Below are 20617 nucleotides of genomic sequence, written 5' to 3' on the forward strand. Positions count from 1 at the left end.
TAAAAAAGCTTTAAGCTAATAGATGAATTAAAAAATAAATCTTTTAAGAAAATTTAGGATATTTAATGCATAAATTAAAAAAGCTCTAAAAGGAATCATGTTACCTATCTTTTTTATATTTATATTTAATTTTATTGGCACAAACTATTTTACAATAAGAAATATTTTGAATTTTGTTAAATAAATCACTTGTCTTGGCTTAACTGATTATTTTTTTTAATAAAAATATTATTTAAATAAATAAATAGTTTCAATGAACATTTTAATTGTTTGAATATATTTTATTAAATTATATAATTTAATATAAACTAAATAATTCTTTTTTTTTATGATTGTATTTTATAGAAGGCTAATTGATTTTTAATAATTTTTAATAAATTTATCATTTTCTTAAAAATTTTATTCTAATAGTTTTAAAGATTTTATAATAAGTTACTTATTTTTAACTGAAATTTACTCAATTTTATTTAAAAAATCCTTACTCACAAATAATAATAACAAAAATAAAATTAATAATAAATAAATTCTATTACAACAATTAAAATTAATATAAAGTTAATTAATTAATTGATAGATAATAATTAATAGAAAAAAGATAAAATGAGAGAATTACTTTTTTAGAGCATTTAATTAAAACTGTAAAATATTTATTACAGCAATTAAAATAAAATTAACTCAAATTTTAATCTTATCTATGTTTAAATCTAAGTTTTTTTTATCAAGTGTTTTGTTTGAAGTTGTGCTGTTGTTAATTTAGTTCTTTTCAGAACTTCTATTTTACATTTACCTTTGAGGATAGTTTTATTTAACTGGTATTTTTATTCTAGGATTACCATTGTAATTAGAGTATTGATTTTCCTAAGATGCTTTTGTCACGCTCGGATTATCTATGCTTTCAGATCTATTTATTATGTTTTTATTTACATTTTTTTGATTACTGTCTTACTCTTTAGAAGATTAGCTTTGCGTATAAGAAATACTTCTTGTTTATCTATTCAAATTATTTTGCAGAAGACTTTAACTTCCATTAGTATCTTTCCCTTTTAATTAGTTTTAATTTAGCTGCTTTTGTAGCAAGCTTGTCACTTATGGTTTTTAAGGAATATTTTAAGTCTTTTTGTTTTAGTTATTTTAAGTTAAATCTTCTGTCAAGATTGTTTTCATCAAATCACTGTATTTTTTCTCATCTACAAGCAAAAGCATTTCTTGCAATTATTCTAAATCTGCTTTCGATAATTACGGCTAATTTAAAAAACATTGTTTTAAAAATTTAATTAACTTAAATAAAAAATTTTTTTACTTTCTAATAGTTTTTTTTTCTTGAATTGTAATCGTTAATAACTAAAGCTGGGCCTCCTTAATAAAGGAATTTAAAAATTTGCCAAATATAATCATTTACAATTCTGAAATTGACATTCTTTTTTAATCCCGGCTTTAGTGTATTTTGTGGACCTAAAAGTTGTTTATTGTCTATTGTGCCTGGAGGTGGCATACCTTTTATAAAGTTTCTTTTAAAGAATTTTTTATTAGAGTAAAGGTAGTCTTTCCATTTTATCATCCAATTTTCATCAATGATATAAGTTTCTTCGGTAACTAAAATAAAATTTTTAATTATGGGTTTAAAAATTAATTTGAATTATAAAATTACATTTAGATTCAAACTTAGATATTATATTTTTTTCCATTTTTCTTCTTCTTTTGATATTTCTAGCAAGTCTAACACATTCTTAACAAATAGGTAAGTTTGACTCTATCATAGGGCCACCACCATAACTTTCTAGCAAATAACTTGCTATTTCGATTGGTACTATAACACTTTGGTTTTTTAAAAATTCCACAGCATAATTAGTCTCTAAGTCAGCATCATTATCATGTGATAAATCCATAATCATTGTGGGATCCATATTAGAATTTTCTGCCATCAAAATACTGTTAGCATTTCTTGATGTTTTTGGAGGAAAACAATCAAAAAAATCAGGTTTTATTTTACTGTGATTGCAAAGCAAGTGCTAAGTATGAATGATCCCAGGATTAGCTAAATATTTCAATTTCTCATACCAAAAGCATGGGATGTAGGCACTCTTATCAAAATTAATTTAGAGTTCGCCCTATTTAATGAGCTGAACTTAACTATGAAGGTTTCTGAACAATGCATTTTATGGTTTTTGTTTCAATTTGTAAAAAAGTAAATAAGGTTAAATATCTTTTATGTTTGTAGCTATGTCAAAAGGTTTAAATTGAGAATTTGAAAACTTGTAAAACATGTTATTTTTATAATTTTTAATATATGTATTGTAGGAATCTCCGCCAAGTTATTTTTCATGTTCGACTATTCCAAGAAGTTCATACTGAGTTAATTGTTAATCATATTAGTCGAATTGCTTTTTAAATGGATAAGTGAGTTATTCAATGATTTATGAAAGAATTTAAAACTTACTTTCATAAATGGAGATAAGTCTAAATTATCTATTGGGATATCTATTGGGTCATTAAGCTTTAAGTTTTAACCATTTACTTATTTGAAGCGCGATATTTATAGACAAAGTATATTTGGCAGAGTAAGAAAATTGCAGCTCTTTGAAACATTAACTTTCATTTTACAATCTTCACAAAAAAAACTATTTTTAGAGGTAAAGCTAAATAAAAATTAATATTAGTTTTTTTACACTTTCTTTTCTGAAACAACGCTGTTCTCACAAAAATAAGCTAAATATTCACTCAAAGTATAAAACTCTCTCTTCACAGGCTTTTGTTGTCTTTTTTAAATTAAAAGTGATTTAGAAAATACAAAATTTAGAGTTTAATTTATATTTACTTGTTGGATGTAAATAGCTTAGAAAAAATGTTTAAATCTTTAGTATTCTTTTCCTTTTATTTTTCCTTAAATGCCCATTAATCATTTTGAGGTTTCCACTTTTTCAAATTAAAAATAAATTATTTATAATACATATACATTTCTCATTTAAAACTTTACATCTTTATCTGGTATATCTAAAGCTATACCTGTAAAATCTTCTTCACACCAATACACAAATTCGCATTAAGTACACTGCGCTCTCACACAGAGTTTACCTTTAAAGGTTTGAGAAATAATAGAATAATCACAATAGTCTTTGATATTATTGCTATATTTATATAAAACCTATTAATTATCTTTTATTTAAAAGCTAAGTAAATTAATTTACATAACATCCCATTCTTCCTATAAGTCTTTTGTTGTTTACTATGTTTTTTTCATATCATATATCTTTTTCCCAATATACTTAAAATCATCATGCAAAATATTTATAAATTTTTTAAAGAATTCGTAAGTATCTTTGAATCCATAGCCCCTAAAAGATGGATCCACTTAATAGAGTGAGCTATAAAATTCCTATTTATATTTTTAAGAGATTTAATACTAATTAACTATTTTAGCTATTTATTTACTTATGGTTTTATTGCTCTCTCTTATCCTGTCCACATATTATATAAAAGTTTTGTAAAAAAAAAGGATACTCTTTTCACAGGGGATTTAGGTACACAATTATTTATATTACCATACACCTTATGCATTTTCTAGAACACCTTCTTGATAATTGGAATATTGCTAAAAATTTAAATGATGCAATTTATAAAGCTTGTATTTGTAGAATTAATTAGACTGCATAATCCTCTATTTGATTTCCAATGAGATTTAGGATTCGATAAATTGGATTTTACTAATCAAAAAAAATGTTTTAACAATTTAATATGGGATTTTTTTTTAATTTAATAAATTAATTGTAAAATTACATAAATTGCTATCCCAATCAAACTCTATAGAATGAAATATATCTCTGATTTTTCTTGGATTAGGCCAATTTTTTAGTTCTTCTTACTTCTCTTAGCCGTACCTATTTATATTCATATTAACTCATTTACTCTTTAGATTACCATTAAATTATTATTTACATCTCCAAATCAAGTATTTCTACATCGCAAGCAATACAATGAATTAAACATGTCTAACAATTTATAAATATGCAATGGTTATCCTCTTCATTTGCTTAATCTAAAATAATTTTAACAAAATTGAATTCATTTCTCTTATGACTATAACTTGCTAAAAATTTCTTATTTACTTTCACAGTGCTTTAGAATACTAAAGCTATCTTATTGTTATCGTAAGAATACTGAATCACAACCATCCTATTTTAATTTACATTTTTGATCTTATTTAAAACTTTGTCGATTACTTTAAAAAAATAATATCTAATTTACATGCAAGCAAATCCATTCTTCAGGATTGGATTGATACATTTCTTGGTTAAATTGATTATAAATTTTCTTAATTTTATTTTCACTGATGAATTTCTATTTGATAAAAAAGTTTATATTTATATGCGAATTAAGCCTAATTCATTTTTTTTTACTTTAAATTTTTCTTGCTAGTATTTTGTATCATGCAATGGATTTATATTGTTCATATGTTTGCATATTAATTCTGCTGGAATAGATTTATTTTATGACAAATTCATTTCTTACTTGCTTCCTTTTTCTAAAATCGTTCCTACAAGTTACTTTAATTTCCTTCAACCACTTTTATTACTTTAGTATTGAAAATCTATCTCTATTTGCTAAATTTATACGAGTTGCTATTGCTGTTTTGTAATCTCTTAAATTTTTATAAGTTTTCAGTTCGATTAACAACTTGTTATTTTTAGAAATTTTAATCAATATTATCAAAAATAAGTATATAATATTACTTTATTTTAAATATTTTACATCAGTAATAAATTTTTAATTTATCTGTTGGAATTAATGCGAATTATTGTTTTTATATGAAGTAAGTAAGTAAGCTAATTTATTCAAAATTCATTTTAATAACATTTTTATAAAAAAAATTATTGCAAATTGTTTAAAAGTATGTGTTTACAACTTTATAAATATGTTTTATCTAAAAAATATTATGAGTATTTTTTTTCAACGACTATAAAGAAAATATGTTGTAAATTTAAACTGCAAAAAGTTTATTATAATTAGTTAGCTCTAAACTTTAATAATTACAGAAAAAAATTAATTATGATTCTTTTAATTTGTTTTGACTGTAAAAATTAATTTCTACAAAGATTAAGATATCAAATAAATTCTTTTTAAATAGAAATTAAATTTGAAGAGTATAGGCCAATAAATACATAATTTAAAATAGTAAATCAATTTATCAAAACAGGCACATATACTCAATAAAATATTTTCAACAAAGTGGTTTGAATATAAAATAATGTCAATTTAACAAACTACAAGATGTAATTGTCATGATACAATAATTAAATTTTTGCAAACAGAGAATAATCAATTAAAAGAATAGAACAAAGATTATTGTGAACTTGTTCGCTTAAATAAAGAAATGATCCGTAATTTACTCTAGATTAATCATGGTTCAAATTAAGAGCAATAATAGTTAATTACCTAAAATAGTTAATTATATGGTGCGGCTAACTAAATGAATGTGCTTTAAAATAATAATTAGAACTTATAAATTGGGAATATAAATAATTAAAATGCCAATACCGTTTGTTAATAATAAAACAATACTGTAGCTTATGCAAAAGAAAATCTAAGCAATGCTACGAATTAGATATAGCTTTAAAGTAGTTAAAGGTATGTTCAAGCCTAATCGATATCTTCAATTTAATCTATGAGATTCAATACTTAAAAAGAAAGAACCACCTAAACAGCTAAAGGTGAAAGGACAACAGCTTGCACTACAACTAAATCAGAAAGCAGTAATAATGGTAGAGTTTATGAGATTTTATTTGCTTAGATTGCTGAAGAAAATAATTCTTTATACCAAATAATACAGAGAATTAGTAAATAAAGAGACACAGCTTAGAGTAAAGTAAATTATTAAACTAAAATGTTTTTAAATATAAAAAAATTAATGCTTTGATTTTTAATTATTTATTTTTTTAATAACAGGTGCTTATAAATGAGTAAATTGCCGAAGGCATAGAAAATCAAGAGAAAGAATTAATCAATGAATATTCTGATAAGTTAGTTAATCTGAATCGTATCATTTAAGAATAGTAAAATTAAATTCAAATTCTCCTCAATTAAAATCCTAAGAGTTTAAGCATGCCTGGTACTTATATAAGATATAGAGAAGTATTGTTTATTTAATTAAATTTTAATACATAATTTTAATTATATTTTTAATAGATTGTACTAGCAAAAGACTCAGAATTAAGAATTAATAATAGACTTGAAAGCTCATTGACCCTTGTAAAGTCTCTTTAAGAAAAAGTGTAAATTCTCGAAGAAGAAAAAAAAGAATTAATATTTATTAATGGAGTAAAGATTGAATATTTGTTAATAACTTTAACTGATTTACTTTATTATTTAGGTTGTCTGTTAAGAGCTAGAAAAAATCAGAAAATAGAACTTTTGTTATCAGAATGCATTTTAAAATTAAGGATAAATAAATAATCAAAGCTATTAAGACAATGAAATATGTATTTAATATGGTTAAGAGTAGCAATTTTAAGTTAACAAGAAACAATAGAGCATATCATCACTAAGAGATATAGATAACTAAGATAAGGCGATTAATAGTATTTAATATTCTTTAAAAATATATACAAAATATTAATTTTCTAATAAAATTTATGATAGAGATCAGTAAAGTGATACACATGGAGACAGGAGAGAGTGAAGAATTGTTTATTCCTGATGTTATTCCAGACAGAGTTCAATTAAATAAAGACGAATAAAATTTAAATAAAGTAAAGATACCATAGCTTGATTTATCCAAAGCTAAAAAGATCCAAGAAATAAATTTGCAAAGACAACTTGAATAGCTAAAACAAAAAGAATAAATGTAAGCTGCTTAACAGCTAAAATAACAAATTTCAAAAGATAACTAAAGTGATAATTCTAATAATGCAAAAAATATTGATCAATCTTAACAAAAAATAAATGAACTGGATATGAAATTACTTGAGAAATACAAAATGTAAAATTAATAATAGAAGCTTATTTTTTATTTATAAATAATGAATTTTTTTTTTAGAGTTGAAAATGAAATGTTTAAGGCTAGAGCGTTTTTAGAAGAAGAAATTATAAAGTAGCAATCAATTTAAAAATGCTTAGACGAATCATAAAGAAAAATAAATGAACTAGATACTGTAAATAAAACTCTGATTGAGTCAAACTTGCTATTTTAGCAGAAATGGAAGAGACTGTGGGATTCATATATGTTTTATAGAGAATATTATATGAGAGATAGTAGAAAGACTTGCAAGCAAAAAAGAAATTAAAGCTCAGATTCAAATATAAAGTTTAGCAATTAGGTATAAAGCAAAGAAAGTTAAATGTAATTGTAGCCAAATTTTTTGTTTGCAACTCAGAACTACGAGTATCAATACTGTAAAGGAAATAATATACAATAAATTAATGATTATTACTCTCCAGAGTCTTTATGCAGGCAAGTTAATAAAAAAAAGTAACAAATTTACATGATACAATCTCCCAAGCAATTCAACTAAAATGTTTGCTTAGCTTAATAAAATACTTTCCATTCTCCTTCATAAGCGAATGATAAGTAATAAGTGGAATCAGAATATATTAATTAACCTTTGATACAACCTATTACAGAAAGCTAATTACTTGAGATGGCTTCAGAATACTTTTTATCTCAACGATAAAAAAAAGTTCCAGCAATATATGATTAATCAATTTATTAAAATAATTAAAACTAAACTGAAAATAAGGCTGCAATTGTGAACATGGCCTTAGAACTCTATTTAGATACATAAAGAAGATCAATATTATAAAAATTATCAGAAGGTAAAAGATTTAGAAAGAGAGCCAAGAGTCTCGACTTTGTATAAAAAGTTAACACTTCATAATTTGAGGATAGTGGGAAAAAATATTATAATCTAAAGAATTTAAAACAAAATGCTACTAAAATAAGATTTCCTCATAAATAAATATAGCATGATTCATTTTAAAATAATTAGAACTCAATTTAAGAATTTGAAAAATAAAACAAAGATTAATTAAATGGAATCAATCATATCCATCATTGCTGCTTTTGTAATGAAAATATGTAGCTTTAATGTCATAATATCCAAAAAAACTAATAAAAAGTAAGAAATAATGAAGATTTTGAATGTTTTGATGAGCTAATTGAACAAATAAATGAATAAGAAAAAATAATTCCTAAAAATTTTGATCATTTATCATTTGGAAAGAATAATAATCAACAGAAAAAAGAATAAATTTTGGTTTAAAACAATTACTAATTTAATGAAGAAAAAAATAAAATTATATATGAAAGTCTAAATTAAATTCAAAACTAGCAAGAAGTAATAGAAAAAGGAGTATAAATGTTTTCAGGTGACATATTAACAAGCATAGATAATATAAATGTTTCACCTGATGAGGTACGAATTACTATTATGCCTAACCATTATAATAAATATTTTAAGACTGACATAGACTTTTAATAAAAAAATAACTTTGATTATCTTTAAGATGAATTAGAGAATTTGAATGAAACAATTCACTCTAATGATAAATCTCAAATAGAAATTCCTAAAAATTAAAATTTAAACCAAGATTATCAAAACCCTTACTTGATAAATGTAATTCAGCCTTTATCTAATTTAGAAAATTAGATTAGTGGAAGGAACTCTTCTCATGGTAGCATTATAAATTAATAAATTCCAGCATCAAACTAAGAGTTTTAGAATAGTAGTTTTTCTAAACCTACTAATTCTCAATAAAATATAAATAATTAATAGACAGTGTATGAGAATAATAATGGATAAATGATTCAAAATAAATATAATAAAGATATTAGTGCTAATATTTAAAACTAATCTCCTTCTGAAAAATTTACCTCGAGTATGTAGGATTAAACTGATTAGTGCTATGCCAATAATAGTTTTAACAATTCTAATGGCTCTGGTGATAAAAGTGAAATCCTCCAAGAAAATAAATTTTCAAATAGTATTCCATTCCATCCCTTAGATTCGAACAAGATTTAAGAATATAGGCATCACTTTGATGGATAATAGAACGATTAATAATATAATAATTAAGTTAATTATTAGATAGCTGATACCACAATCATCAAAGGCTAAGAGTCAATAAATAAGTAAATTAATTAAGGTAATCAAAAAAATCAAGAAATAACCATAAATAGAGGAGGAATAATTTAAGAGAACTAAAGTAATAGTTATAATGATAATAATAATTAATATAATATTGCATAAAACGATAACAAAAATATCCAAGTATCTGATCTCTAACTTATACTATTTGACTGATATGTTTTCTTACAGATTAAATAAATAATCAGCAAGTATCAGTAAGTATATAGGTATATTCAGATTGAAAAATCACATAGTTAAAAAATTTTATTTTTATTTATTATATTAATAAAAAAGATATTTAATATATACCTACTTCATGTTTTATTTTATATTTTAAATTTTGCTTTGTTTGTTTGATTGATTTAGCGTATATATTCATAAATTTAAAAGTTTTTTGCCTTCTAATCTTATTAAATAATATTAATACTGTGTCCAATAAATTTGTGTTTTTATTAATAAATTATATTGCATTAATCATAAAAAGTAATAAAAAGATATCAAAACATTTTTAAATATAAGTAGGATGAGAAATGTTCAAATATAATAAAAAACTTCTTTTTTAATACTTCTTTGAGATATAAATTCTATGAAGATAATTTTTTAAAACAGAATAAAAATACTTATTATTTTTTTTATTAAAATATCAATTTTATTCATTAATAAATAAATTCAAAAAATAATAATTAATATAACGGATTTATGTATTTTAAAAGTTAATTTTCAATGTTTATAGGTTTTTTATCTATTGCTATTAGAGACCTTTGGTGATTTATTATGCAATTATAAAGATATTTTATTTTATTTACTTTAAACAGAAATATGGATATCTTTTAATAAATTTAGTATGTAAGTTGTGATATTATGTTTAAATTAATTTATTTTTTATTTTTTAGCAAGCATAGCAAAAAATTTATAGAATTTTTCAATAATTAGTAAAAGTAATCAAAAATAACTCTCTCTTAACTTAAAATAGAATTTTAAATTAGTTTGATAATCTTGACTTGGTAATAGAGACATTCATAAATTATGAGATAAACATAAAATAAAATTTGGATGTAAGTACTAATATCCTTACAGAAGTATTAATTTACTAATTTAATTTCTAAACCAAATTATTGGATATATATCTATCCACATATTCTAAATGCTTCAAAATATTTAACATCTTTTACTTTTATTTTTTTAAATAAAATTCTTTAAAATAAGAAAAGTAAGATATTGATGCATATATAAAGGGATATATGTATGATGCAAACAAAAAGGATGATAAATATTGGAGTAAGATTGATCAATTAAAAATAAGTACTGAAAATTAAAAAAAATAAAAGAATAAGCAGATCTTCTATTAATTAGCATTTATAGCCGTTAATAAGCTGATATCTACAAATGAAAAATTGATATTTCTAATATAATGAAAAAATAGAGTATGAATAATATTTTATGAACAAAAAAAAAGTAAGAAAAATATCAAAAATTTATTAAATCTTAATCGCAAATTTAATTAACAAATAATAAAAGAAACAAGAAAATCTCTATAAATTATTATTTACGCCAATACTTTAATTTGCAAAAAAAAAAGTAATAAATACATAAGACACACTTTCATTGTAAACTATTTAAATTATTCAATAAAAAAAGAAGCGATTAACCAAGTAAACAAAATTAAGAAAAATTAAGAAAAGCAGCAGCATAAACGATAGATAAACCAAGCAAAAAAGATCTAAAACGTTAATAGCAAAAAAGCCAAAGCAACAAATTCAACAGTGAGACATTGAGGATTAGTAAGGTCCTTACATTAGAATACAATTTTCCTTTTAAGAAATGAATAAAGTAGTTTAGATTTTATATTAAAAATATTGTCTTCATTTATATTAAATTGTTTATATATCTCTTAATGGAATTTCAAATTTTGCTTTCAAGAAGTAAATATTCAAAAATTATTTTTCTTAAACAGGGAAATTATCGTGGAGCATTCACTGAATGCAATTCAAAGTAATAGAATGTTTTTTCTTTGTTTAGCTCTCCTAGCCAAGATGATTAATGCTTTGGCTTTCTGAAGGGAATATTGCAAAATGCAGAAGAAGACAACTAATAGGAGTATTTATACCAAAGAAGTGGTTAAATTGCTGCATATCAACCAAAGCAAAAATTTTCAATTTAAAAAAGACTCTTCAAAGATAGTGATAATCAATATAATGATATTTCTGAGGATTATAGATATGAAGAGAATAGTATCGCTCAAAATTTAGGGAATAATTAATAAAATATATTTGATTAAAAAAACGTAGGCCAAATATTTTAGCACCAAAGGAATTTGTTTGGGTAATAGCAGCAAAGTAGCTATGGGGCTTACCATCATTATGCACAAACAGTTTACCAAGAAAAGCAACCAGAAGAATCTCGTATTTTAAACTTAAATGTTAAATCTTCACGTAATCTTATGAGCTCCTTTTAAACAATCAATGAAACGCAGTAGTAATCTTGTAGTGAATAAGATGAAGAAAAATTCTAATCTCCTACATAAATCGTTAGCAATTAAGACTCCCAAAGATAAGCAGTCTACGAGAAATTGCAATATTAAGAAAAGTAGTGTACTCAAGACTCCTCCTTTCCTAATAATGTATTTAATAAAAGAGTCTTAAAGAATCAATATCTTAGTGACTACTAACTGAATTAGAAAGCTTCTCAATCATCTTCTAGTTCTTCAAATAAGAAAGAATCTTTGTAATAACCGCACAATAATATCTTTGCTTAGTTTTAGAATTAGTAAAATCAATATTCTGTTTTAAAATCATAATTTCCTTCATCCTAGCATTAGTAATAACAACTGATTGAAATTAATCGCTACAAAGGATTTTAATCCAAAAAGGGCAACGAAATTGTCTTTTAAACATAAACTTAGCTCTCATCAGCTTCATCCTAAAACTAGTAGAGCAGCAATAAAGAAAATTCACAAAATACTTCACACTCATCAACATCTTCTTCAGGATTAAGTGGCTATACTTATAGTGGAGATGTTTAAAATTAAACAAATAATAGTTAAGATTCATCTTCCAGTTAAAAATAGTCTCAGTATAAAAACCAAATGATTACCTCATAGAAAAAGCTTTAGCAGTAACTTTAAAAAGAACTTAATCCTAAAATATTTTAAATGTCTCATGCTCGCTTATCAGCTTACTAGTCAAATTTTGTTCCTTTGAAGTAGCAACAAACTATAATTTTACCTGACAACTCAAAAGATTAGCAAAATATCATTTAAAAATAAATATCCCAAGCCAACTTAGAATAAAAATCACAGTATACAGAAAATGTTAACAAACAAGCTTAAGCTTATTCTACATCTTCTTCTTCACTCTCTTCTTCGAAATCATAAATATAATCTTCAACTCATCCTTCATGCTCATCTCCCTCTTCATAATCTTCTTGTTCATCAGATGCTCAAAATAATTTGCGTAATCTATCATTTTCTTCATCTCTCAAGATTTCTTTACCATCTCCCTCACTCGCCACAAACTAAAACTAGTAGACTGCTTAGAATGTCTATAATTAAAATGTAACTTAAGGTAAGTCATAAAAATCCCTTGGATCAAGTGGTAAAAAGCCTTTTGGTAAAAGTAAGCAACCTGTGTATTATGAGAAGTAGTAAGTAAATACTACTCAGAATTTGCAATTTGTAGAATAACAACAATCGCTACCTTATCAGACTCCTTTGAAAAAAGAATGTTAGTCACCTTCTATATCCTCCTGCTAAGATGATACTTATTAAAATTAATATGGATTTAACTCTCCTCTATACACTCCAAACACAGTAGGGAAGTTACATAAAATCAAAGAAACATTTTATGAAAGTACACCAATAAATGAATTTAAATAAAGATTTGCAAGAAAAATTAAATAACTCAGATAAGAACTTAAAGATAACTGCAAAACTCCTGAGGGAAGTCAAATAAATGTTTAATCTAGTTGTAGCAGCATTCTATAAAAAGAAATTAAATAAAAGCTAAGCTTTGTTGAGATACTTGGTACTTCTATAGCAAAAATGTCTTAAATAAAGCCTAATATTTATTGGAAACTTATGTTTGAGTTAGCAGATTATGCTAAAAAAGATTGTATGTACCACGAAGCTAAGTACTTTTATAAAATTGCTATTAATCTTCAACCTTTTTGCCCTGATGTAAATATATAATACATATTTAGATAAATATAAAAAGATGTAATTAATTTTGTCGGTTTGGATTTGTCTTTCTGAATTTAATTTATGTTAATCGAAAACACTCCAAAAGCTAAATTAAAAATTTGGGTGGTTTTTGCATCAATTAAGATTTATCATAAATTTTTTTCTTAAGTTTAATTTTTCTAAATTCAACGACTCAAGCGGACTAAAATTATTCACATCTTCATTGAATTAATCAATCTAATTTTCAAAATAAATTTTATTGAAAAATAATATTAATAATTTAATTAATTGTTTAACTTTGTATTTATTAAAGATATGGTTAGAATACGCAAAAATGGAAGAAGACTATGGAAATTTGTAAAAAGCAAAAGAAATCCTAGAAAATGCTTATCCGTTTTGCAAGATGAGTGATAGTTTAATTTTGAAGCTACTGAGAATCATCGAAAAAATAGGGAAAATAGAAGACATAAGAGTTATCCTTTCTAATTTAAATCAGTTAAAGATAGATAAATGTTGGAAAATTTATATTGAAGGCGCATTCATTGAAATAAGATTTGGCAACATAAAAAATGCAGAAAGAATTTTAAAAATGCTTCATAGCTATTTAGATCTTAACGGCTAAGTTTGTTATGAATATGCTAGAGTCTTAGAGCTTTAAGGAAAATATTAACAAGTAATCAAATTATTTAATTAGCCATTTGTTTCCCCGCTTGATTATAATTTACATAGATTTTATAGTATTTGATAACAAATACAAGTCAGATACTGAATACCATAAATTTAATTCAGAGCTTTTCTTAATGGTTTAATAATACAATTAAATTTCTCTATATAGAATTATATTTTATAGATTTCTTACCACTATTAATTAGGCTTTTATAATTGTTGTTTTATATATATAATAAATAGGCTTTAAATATCTGCTAATAAGCTCAAGATAAAGGTTTAAAATGTACAAGTTTATGGACTTTATATTTGAAGCTTTATGAAAAAACTTGCACTAACATTTAGGCTCCTGTTTTAGATAAATTCATCAGATAAGCAAACGCCTCTTTACCTAAAGAAATAATATGGAAAATATATCTAGAAATAGCCTAAATATGTGAAAAAAAGAATGCTATAAACCTTGCAAAGTAATATTTAGTCATGTCAATTAGAAATGCTCATGAAAGTATGAGATGGAAGCCACTTATTTAAGTCGCTAAAATAGAGCTCTTATTAGGCAATAAAGAAAACGCAAACAAAGTTATTTAAAAGACTCTTGAAGCTTGTTCAGATAAGCAGAAGCCTTATCTAATTATAGAAGCTGCTAAATGTGCAGAAATTGCGGGAGATATATCTTCTGCAATTTCATAAATAGAATCGCTTAAAAGCTACATGAAATCTGAGTGGAAGGTAAACACTTTAATTTTTGAGTTAGTTGTTTTTTTGACTAAAATTTAACTTTCATCATCAAGAGCTAAGCTCAATTTTAAAAATTAATATATGGGTTTCATTTTATTTTAGATTCATTCGATCCTTTTATAAATAGAAATGTGATTGATTTTTAATAAATTTTATAATCAATTTTAATTCATTCTTCTTATTTTTAGATAATAAATATTTTTTCTGATATAATATCTTTCTCTAGATTTATAAATCAAGAATTTATTATAAAATAAATTTTTATTTCTCCTCTTTAATAATATACCATATCTTATAACTACTATAAAAATATATCAGATTTACATGGAGTATATATCGATGCTGATCAGAAACAAAAAGCATAGAGAAGCTTCTTAAGTCATCAAAGAATCTCTTTACACTCACACCTTAGCTGGAAGGCTATGGGGTGAACTAATTTAGTTGGAACACATAAAAGCCACTAATAATGATCTCAATTCCGCATTCGAGTTTTTCTTAGTAGCCCTGGAAGAGGTTCCAAAATCTGGTGAAGTTTGGTAAAATAAATCATTATTTTAATAAAATTTCTATAAGCTAACTAAAATGCAAAATATATCTAGGTGTGAAGGAGCTCGTTTATGCATGAACCCATTTGGTAATAAATATGACTTAATGAAGGCAAAATAATTCCTTGAATATGCTATATTTTTTACCCCTTAATATGGGGATTCTTTCATTGAAGCTTTGAGGTTATACACTATTCTTGGAGAAAGAGACCAAATTAAATAGTTAAAAAATGTAATTTCATTTTAATCCAATTATATTTAAAGTAACTATATCAAAATCAATGTTAATAGAAAACAATCATATCCCAGCCTAATTATGGGCATCTTTGGTATTATATGAAAGAAACCACCAGAGACACATCAATGTAAATTAAATTAAATTTTATTTTTTATGTTTTATTTTATTTAAATTGACATAAAAATCCTTTCTTTATAAATTAATTTTATTTATTGTAACAAGTCAAGCAACTTGTACCCAAAACTCTAGAAATATTTTAATATTAAAAAAATTTAGTTTAATTAAAGAATTTATAAATAATTAAATGAATCCAAATAATCAACAAAATATGATATATGAATAAGATTATCATTTATCAAAAAATTAATTTGATTTTAAATTTTTACGAATAACTTTTTTATGATAAATTTTATAAAAATAAAAAATATTTTAAATAAATAGTGATGTTTGGAAAAAAATGAAAAAGCTTGTTACTTAAGAAGTCGATAATACATTTGTATATTACTAAAAAAGAATGGCATCTATTGATCTTTAATCTGAAAAATAATATACTCCTATGATAACAGGTCTGACTGAATATAATGATCTTTTCTTTAATGAAAATATCCCATAAGAAATAAGATGGAAAACAATATTTTATTTAGACTAATCTCTGAATTAAATTTGAACTAAATTGTTTTTTCTCATCGCCAAAAACATATCAACAAACAATTTGATATTTAGATTAATTTCTATATCATTTTAAAAAATTAAAAATATTAGAAAAATTAGCTAAACTTAAAGCAAATCTTTATAATCAACAAAAAAAATATACTAATAATATAAAAATTCAAGCAAATAATATATATGCATTGACTAAAAACCATAATTATTAATTAAAAATATAATAATAAATAATAATTTTATAAATCAATAGTTTCAAATTAACTAAACTTTTTATAATTTTGTCTTTTCTATATTTTATAAATAGACCTGCATTAAAATTAATTCTTTCTATTTTATAATTTAACTCATTTAATTGACAAAATATATTAATTTAGATCAATTAATTTGTTTGTTTTTATCTTAATTAATCCACTTTATCAAAGAAATATTTTATTAATATTTAAAGATAGATGTATGGATGGATATTTAATTCATTTTTATAAATGAAATTCTATATAAATAATAATTATCCAATACTTGTTAGTAGAGAATTTATAAATCTAAATCTCTTTAATTTTCAAAGTTGTAGAAATGCTTATATATATAATAAAACATAAAAATGATTGAAAATAAAATTTAAAACCTCTTATTTATAGTTAAAAATATAAATTTTAATATAGTAATTAATAAAAGGAATACTTTAACATCATAAATTATAATTTTATTATATTATTTTAATTCATTTTTATAAGATTTTAATCAAATAATATGGAAAATTTAATTATTCTCAATCAATAAAATGGATTTTCAATTTAAGGTTGTATCAAATTGTTGGATAAATCAGCATTGAATGAAATATTTGAACTTGCATCATTTTAGCTATTTTGCTGTTTTCTAGAGTTACTGCTTTTACCTAAATCATTCATTCTTTTTTCAAAGTCATTTTAAAAGAAACCTAGTTTATAAAATTATTTTCATTCTTGTTTTTTGAAAATTAAATTTACCTTTAGTTTCATTACTTGGATTGAATGAACTAAATAAGCTACTTGCAACCATTGATTATTCACCATCTTATTATTTAACAAAAAATTAAATTATTTTTCTTTTAAGGTTTAAAAAACTTACTTTAACCTTGAGGAATCTAGGTAAAACTACTTTTTAATGCATTATTTCCTAATTAAGAGACATTATAATTTAATGTTTAGCTTTAACCTATGAAATTGTGATTTGCTTGGGAATTTTTAGAATTTCCAAAGCTAGCTGATTAATAATTAGAAGTTATAGAAATATTTGGATTTTAGTTTTAAAGCAAAAGCTATAGATCTTAGGGAGAAAGTGTCTAGTCACAAGGATGCTTTTTGGGAAGGTAATTTAATTTTTTCATTTATTCCTATAGCTACTCTTGAATAGATGCTTACTGAGAGATAGATTATTATTATTGTTGTTGTTGTTGCTATAACATATATTGATTATTTTTGGGGTCTTTTAAGAATTGTTCCTATTTTTTATTAATGTTTCTACCATTATCAGAATAATAATTTAGTGTTTCTCCTTATTAGAGTTAGTTTTGATATATTTGTTTAATATTAGCATGCATCATAGAATTTTATATTTCTTAATTTTATTGAATATTTTATTCTTGTTACTATTTAGTATTGCATAATTATTGCATTATTGGAGATTTTAAAAAGTTAGTTGCGAGTTCTAAAACATTTTTTTTACTATTTTATTTACGTGTTTCTTGTAAATTTTCATTTAAGTGGTCTATATGCAAGGAACCTCCTGACTATCTTCTACCTTCGATAGGAGTTTAAGATACTTTTCTTTATTGATTATGTGATATTTACATTTATTATATGCCAAAGTTTTTAGGGGAAGTTAAATTTTGCTATTACATGAAATTCGTTGTTTAATTGGTAGAATAATATCTATTTTCATTTTAGGTGCGAATTTAATTGTTATTTGTTTCAAGCTATTACTTAAATTATGAATTTTGTTAAATTTCTGTGTTTTTTGGAAATTTATTTAAACTATTTTAATAATTAAAGTTCGTATTTGTATTATACATATTTTTAATTTAATTATGTCTTAAATTTTGATGGTTATTAAAGTGGTTTTCGATACTGCTTTATTCTTCAGTTGTTATTTAATATTCGCTGATATTACTCTTTGTCCTAAAATGTCCTGTAAATAGAGTTTCTTACTACTAGTTTATTGTCGACTATAGATTGGAAGTAGTTTATTAAGTAGTTCCATCAGTGTTCTAATTGCTGTATAGCTAGCTTTTAGAATTGAATGACTATTTACTAACAAACTTAGGCTAATCAGTTAGAGGCTCATTTTAAATACTGTTCTTCAATTATTAGTTTTAATTTCCTTGGATTGAATTATTTTTTGTTGAATTATTTGTATTAAGGTTCAAATTAGACTAGTTAAAACTGTTGTCTAAAACTAGAACTTTTGAGTTTTTATTTGGATTTTTAAAACTGTTTTGTTAAAATGAAGTTTCTTGTTTTTCATTTTAGCTAAGGCTATTAAAGAATTATTTACTGTTTTCAGATCCTTGAGAATTTTAGAATTTCGAAGAGGGAGAAATTCTTTGAGATTAACTATATTCTTAGTTAGATTTTTATTGATTTGAAGATATTAAGAGATTCTATTAAGATTCGCCTAACTTTGCTTCTTTCTTTTTTAGTTCTTTATGGAATTCTATTTAATCTTTTATCTTTGACTATACATTCCTCAAATAAGATGGAATCTGGTTAAATGATTAACTGCCATTAAAGCTTATAACGGAAGGAGATTTACTGTTTCTAGGGGTACGAGAATTAGATCTTGAAGGATTATTACTTTTACTCCTATTAACATTTTTTTAACATGGTTACTTGTACATTTTATAATTATTGTTCTAATGTTGGTTTTTTCTACTTCTACTCTGAGTGCTGCTTTCTTTTTTTTAATCTTTCTTACTCAAAACTTAGGAATTTAAATTACTAGTTTAAGACTAAACCAAATTATTTTAAGAAGATTTCAAAGGTGATAAAGATGATTTTCTTTTATTTTCTTCAAACTAAGAACTACAAATTAAATTCTCTTTTGACTCTAAATTTCCTAAATAAGATAAATTTTCTTTATTTTTTTAGTTATTCTTTTCAGCTATCTACTTTAAAAATCTGTTTTAATTATTCAATTAATTATCTGTATTGCGATTTAGAGAAGGTGATGAAAAATCCATTAGCTTTAATTAGCCACCATCCGAATTTTTACAGCTTGTTAATGGATGGTTTTATTCCAGGCTGTTCGGATATTCACTTTGAGATATAGCAAAACTATTCAAATAGAGATTTTCATTTTTTTTTTTTTGCTAAAATTTATTATTTATGATTTATGTTTATGATGCATTTGATACTGGTGCTGTATGAGTACTATGACTTTACTTTCTTAAACTATTGTCAAAAGACATCTTTTTTAAAGTATTTTTAGGAGATAAAATAATATTTAACTCATTCTTTTATTCATTTTAGTTGAATTCTTATTGATTGTTAGTAGAATTACCAAGCTTATGTGCAAGCTAAAAATTACCTTTTTTAAATTATAAAAAAATAATAAAAAACATTTTAAGATGAGAATAATTTACGTTATTCTATGTTTTCATAAAATAATCTATTTATTTCTTAAATGTCTAAGCCTTCGAAATTAGTTTTCTTAAACTTTTATCCATCTTTGCTAGGGTTTTGATAGGATTACTTTTAAATATTTTTTAATTGTGTGAATATATTTCTAATTTAAATTTTACCTCAACTTAATTTGAATGTAAACTTTCATTTTTTATTTGGGTGCTGTTTTTTCCATTTATCCAATCACTTCCCCCATTAAGAGTATTAGTAACATTTTTAGTTAATGTTTATATTTATTGCTTCAATTAGGATACTTGTTCTTGAAGATCCTTTTTTTTCATATTTTATAGAGACTCTAATATTTTTAGAAATAGAAATATTTAACTTCAACAACAAATTTTATTTCAAATGATTAAGTAAATTACTTGCACATTTTTTAATACATTCAAAGGAAATATTTTAACCAGTGCTAGTGAAGGCGTTTATACCTATAATAGTCAAATATTTGAAAAGCTTATTTTATTATTCTTAATTGATGATATCGCTTATTTATGAAAAGAAATCATTGATAAATGAATTTTTTTTAGTAATCATTTATTTGTAGTGTTATAGTTAGCTTAAAATTTTAGGATTAAGTCAGGATAACAGAAAATGACTTAAAAGATTGTGTTTTATTGATGATAAATCTTCTACTATTTTAGATAGAACTTTATACAAACTTAATAAGTATTTTTCTTTAGCTATAAAATTCAAAATTAAGATTATAAGATCTTAAAAATGTTTAATTTGAATTAGATTTGTTAATCAATTGTATTAACGAATATTTTAATTAAAAAACTAAACAAAAAAATCAATTAATTAATGATCTTTAA

At 23.3% G+C, this 20617-nt stretch overlaps 4 protein-coding genes across 4 annotated transcripts; 2 read left to right on the forward strand and 2 right to left on the reverse strand. All coding sequences in view use genetic code 6, as the record gives it.

Moving 5' to 3' along the window:
* Nucleotides 1–675: 675 nt before the first annotated feature.
* On the reverse strand, nucleotides 676–4499 carry TTHERM_00048860 (ubiquitin carboxyl-terminal hydrolase; the record flags this gene model as incomplete). Its single annotated transcript, XM_001014782.2, has 14 exons — nucleotides 676–1242; nucleotides 1301–1593; nucleotides 1649–2381; nucleotides 2438–2618; nucleotides 2667–2756; nucleotides 2816–2913; nucleotides 2975–3125; nucleotides 3186–3373; nucleotides 3430–3701; nucleotides 3775–3875; nucleotides 3934–4033; nucleotides 4104–4170; nucleotides 4243–4335; nucleotides 4395–4499. 14 exons carry the CDS (start codon nucleotides 4497–4499, stop codon nucleotides 676–678), a joined length of 3039 nt encoding a protein of 1012 aa, XP_001014782.2.
* Nucleotides 4500–5104: 605 nt separating this feature from the next.
* TTHERM_00048870 (hypothetical protein) lies at nucleotides 5105–9293 on the forward strand (the record flags this gene model as incomplete). The annotated part of the gene is made up of 6 exons (XM_001014783.2): nucleotides 5105–5860; nucleotides 5941–6126; nucleotides 6181–6312; nucleotides 6365–6572; nucleotides 6634–6973; nucleotides 7031–9293. Exons 1-6 carry the CDS (start codon nucleotides 5243–5245, stop codon nucleotides 9291–9293), a joined length of 3747 nt encoding a protein of 1248 aa, XP_001014783.2. The 5' UTR covers nucleotides 5105–5242.
* A 1647-nt stretch (nucleotides 9294–10940) lies between these two features.
* On the forward strand, nucleotides 10941–16150 carry TTHERM_00048880 (hypothetical protein; the record flags this gene model as incomplete). Its single annotated transcript, XM_001014784.3, has 8 exons — nucleotides 10941–10949; nucleotides 11074–13293; nucleotides 13610–13969; nucleotides 14206–14691; nucleotides 15019–15236; nucleotides 15300–15477; nucleotides 15537–15610; nucleotides 15925–16150. 8 exons carry the CDS (start codon nucleotides 10941–10943, stop codon nucleotides 16148–16150), a joined length of 3771 nt encoding a protein of 1256 aa, XP_001014784.2.
* A 769-nt stretch (nucleotides 16151–16919) lies between these two features.
* TTHERM_00048890 (hypothetical protein) lies at nucleotides 16920–20339 on the reverse strand (the record flags this gene model as incomplete). Its single annotated transcript, XM_001014785.1, has 6 exons — nucleotides 16920–17083; nucleotides 17133–17198; nucleotides 17254–19710; nucleotides 19766–19874; nucleotides 19925–20100; nucleotides 20171–20339. 6 exons carry the CDS (start codon nucleotides 20337–20339, stop codon nucleotides 16920–16922), a joined length of 3141 nt encoding a protein of 1046 aa, XP_001014785.1.
* Nucleotides 20340–20617: the final 278 nt, after the last annotated feature.

Source organism: Tetrahymena thermophila (assembly GCF_000189635.1).
Source record: "Tetrahymena thermophila SB210 genomic scaffold scf_8254659, whole genome shotgun sequence".
Lineage (NCBI taxonomy): Eukaryota > Ciliophora > Oligohymenophorea > Hymenostomatida > Tetrahymenidae > Tetrahymena > Tetrahymena thermophila.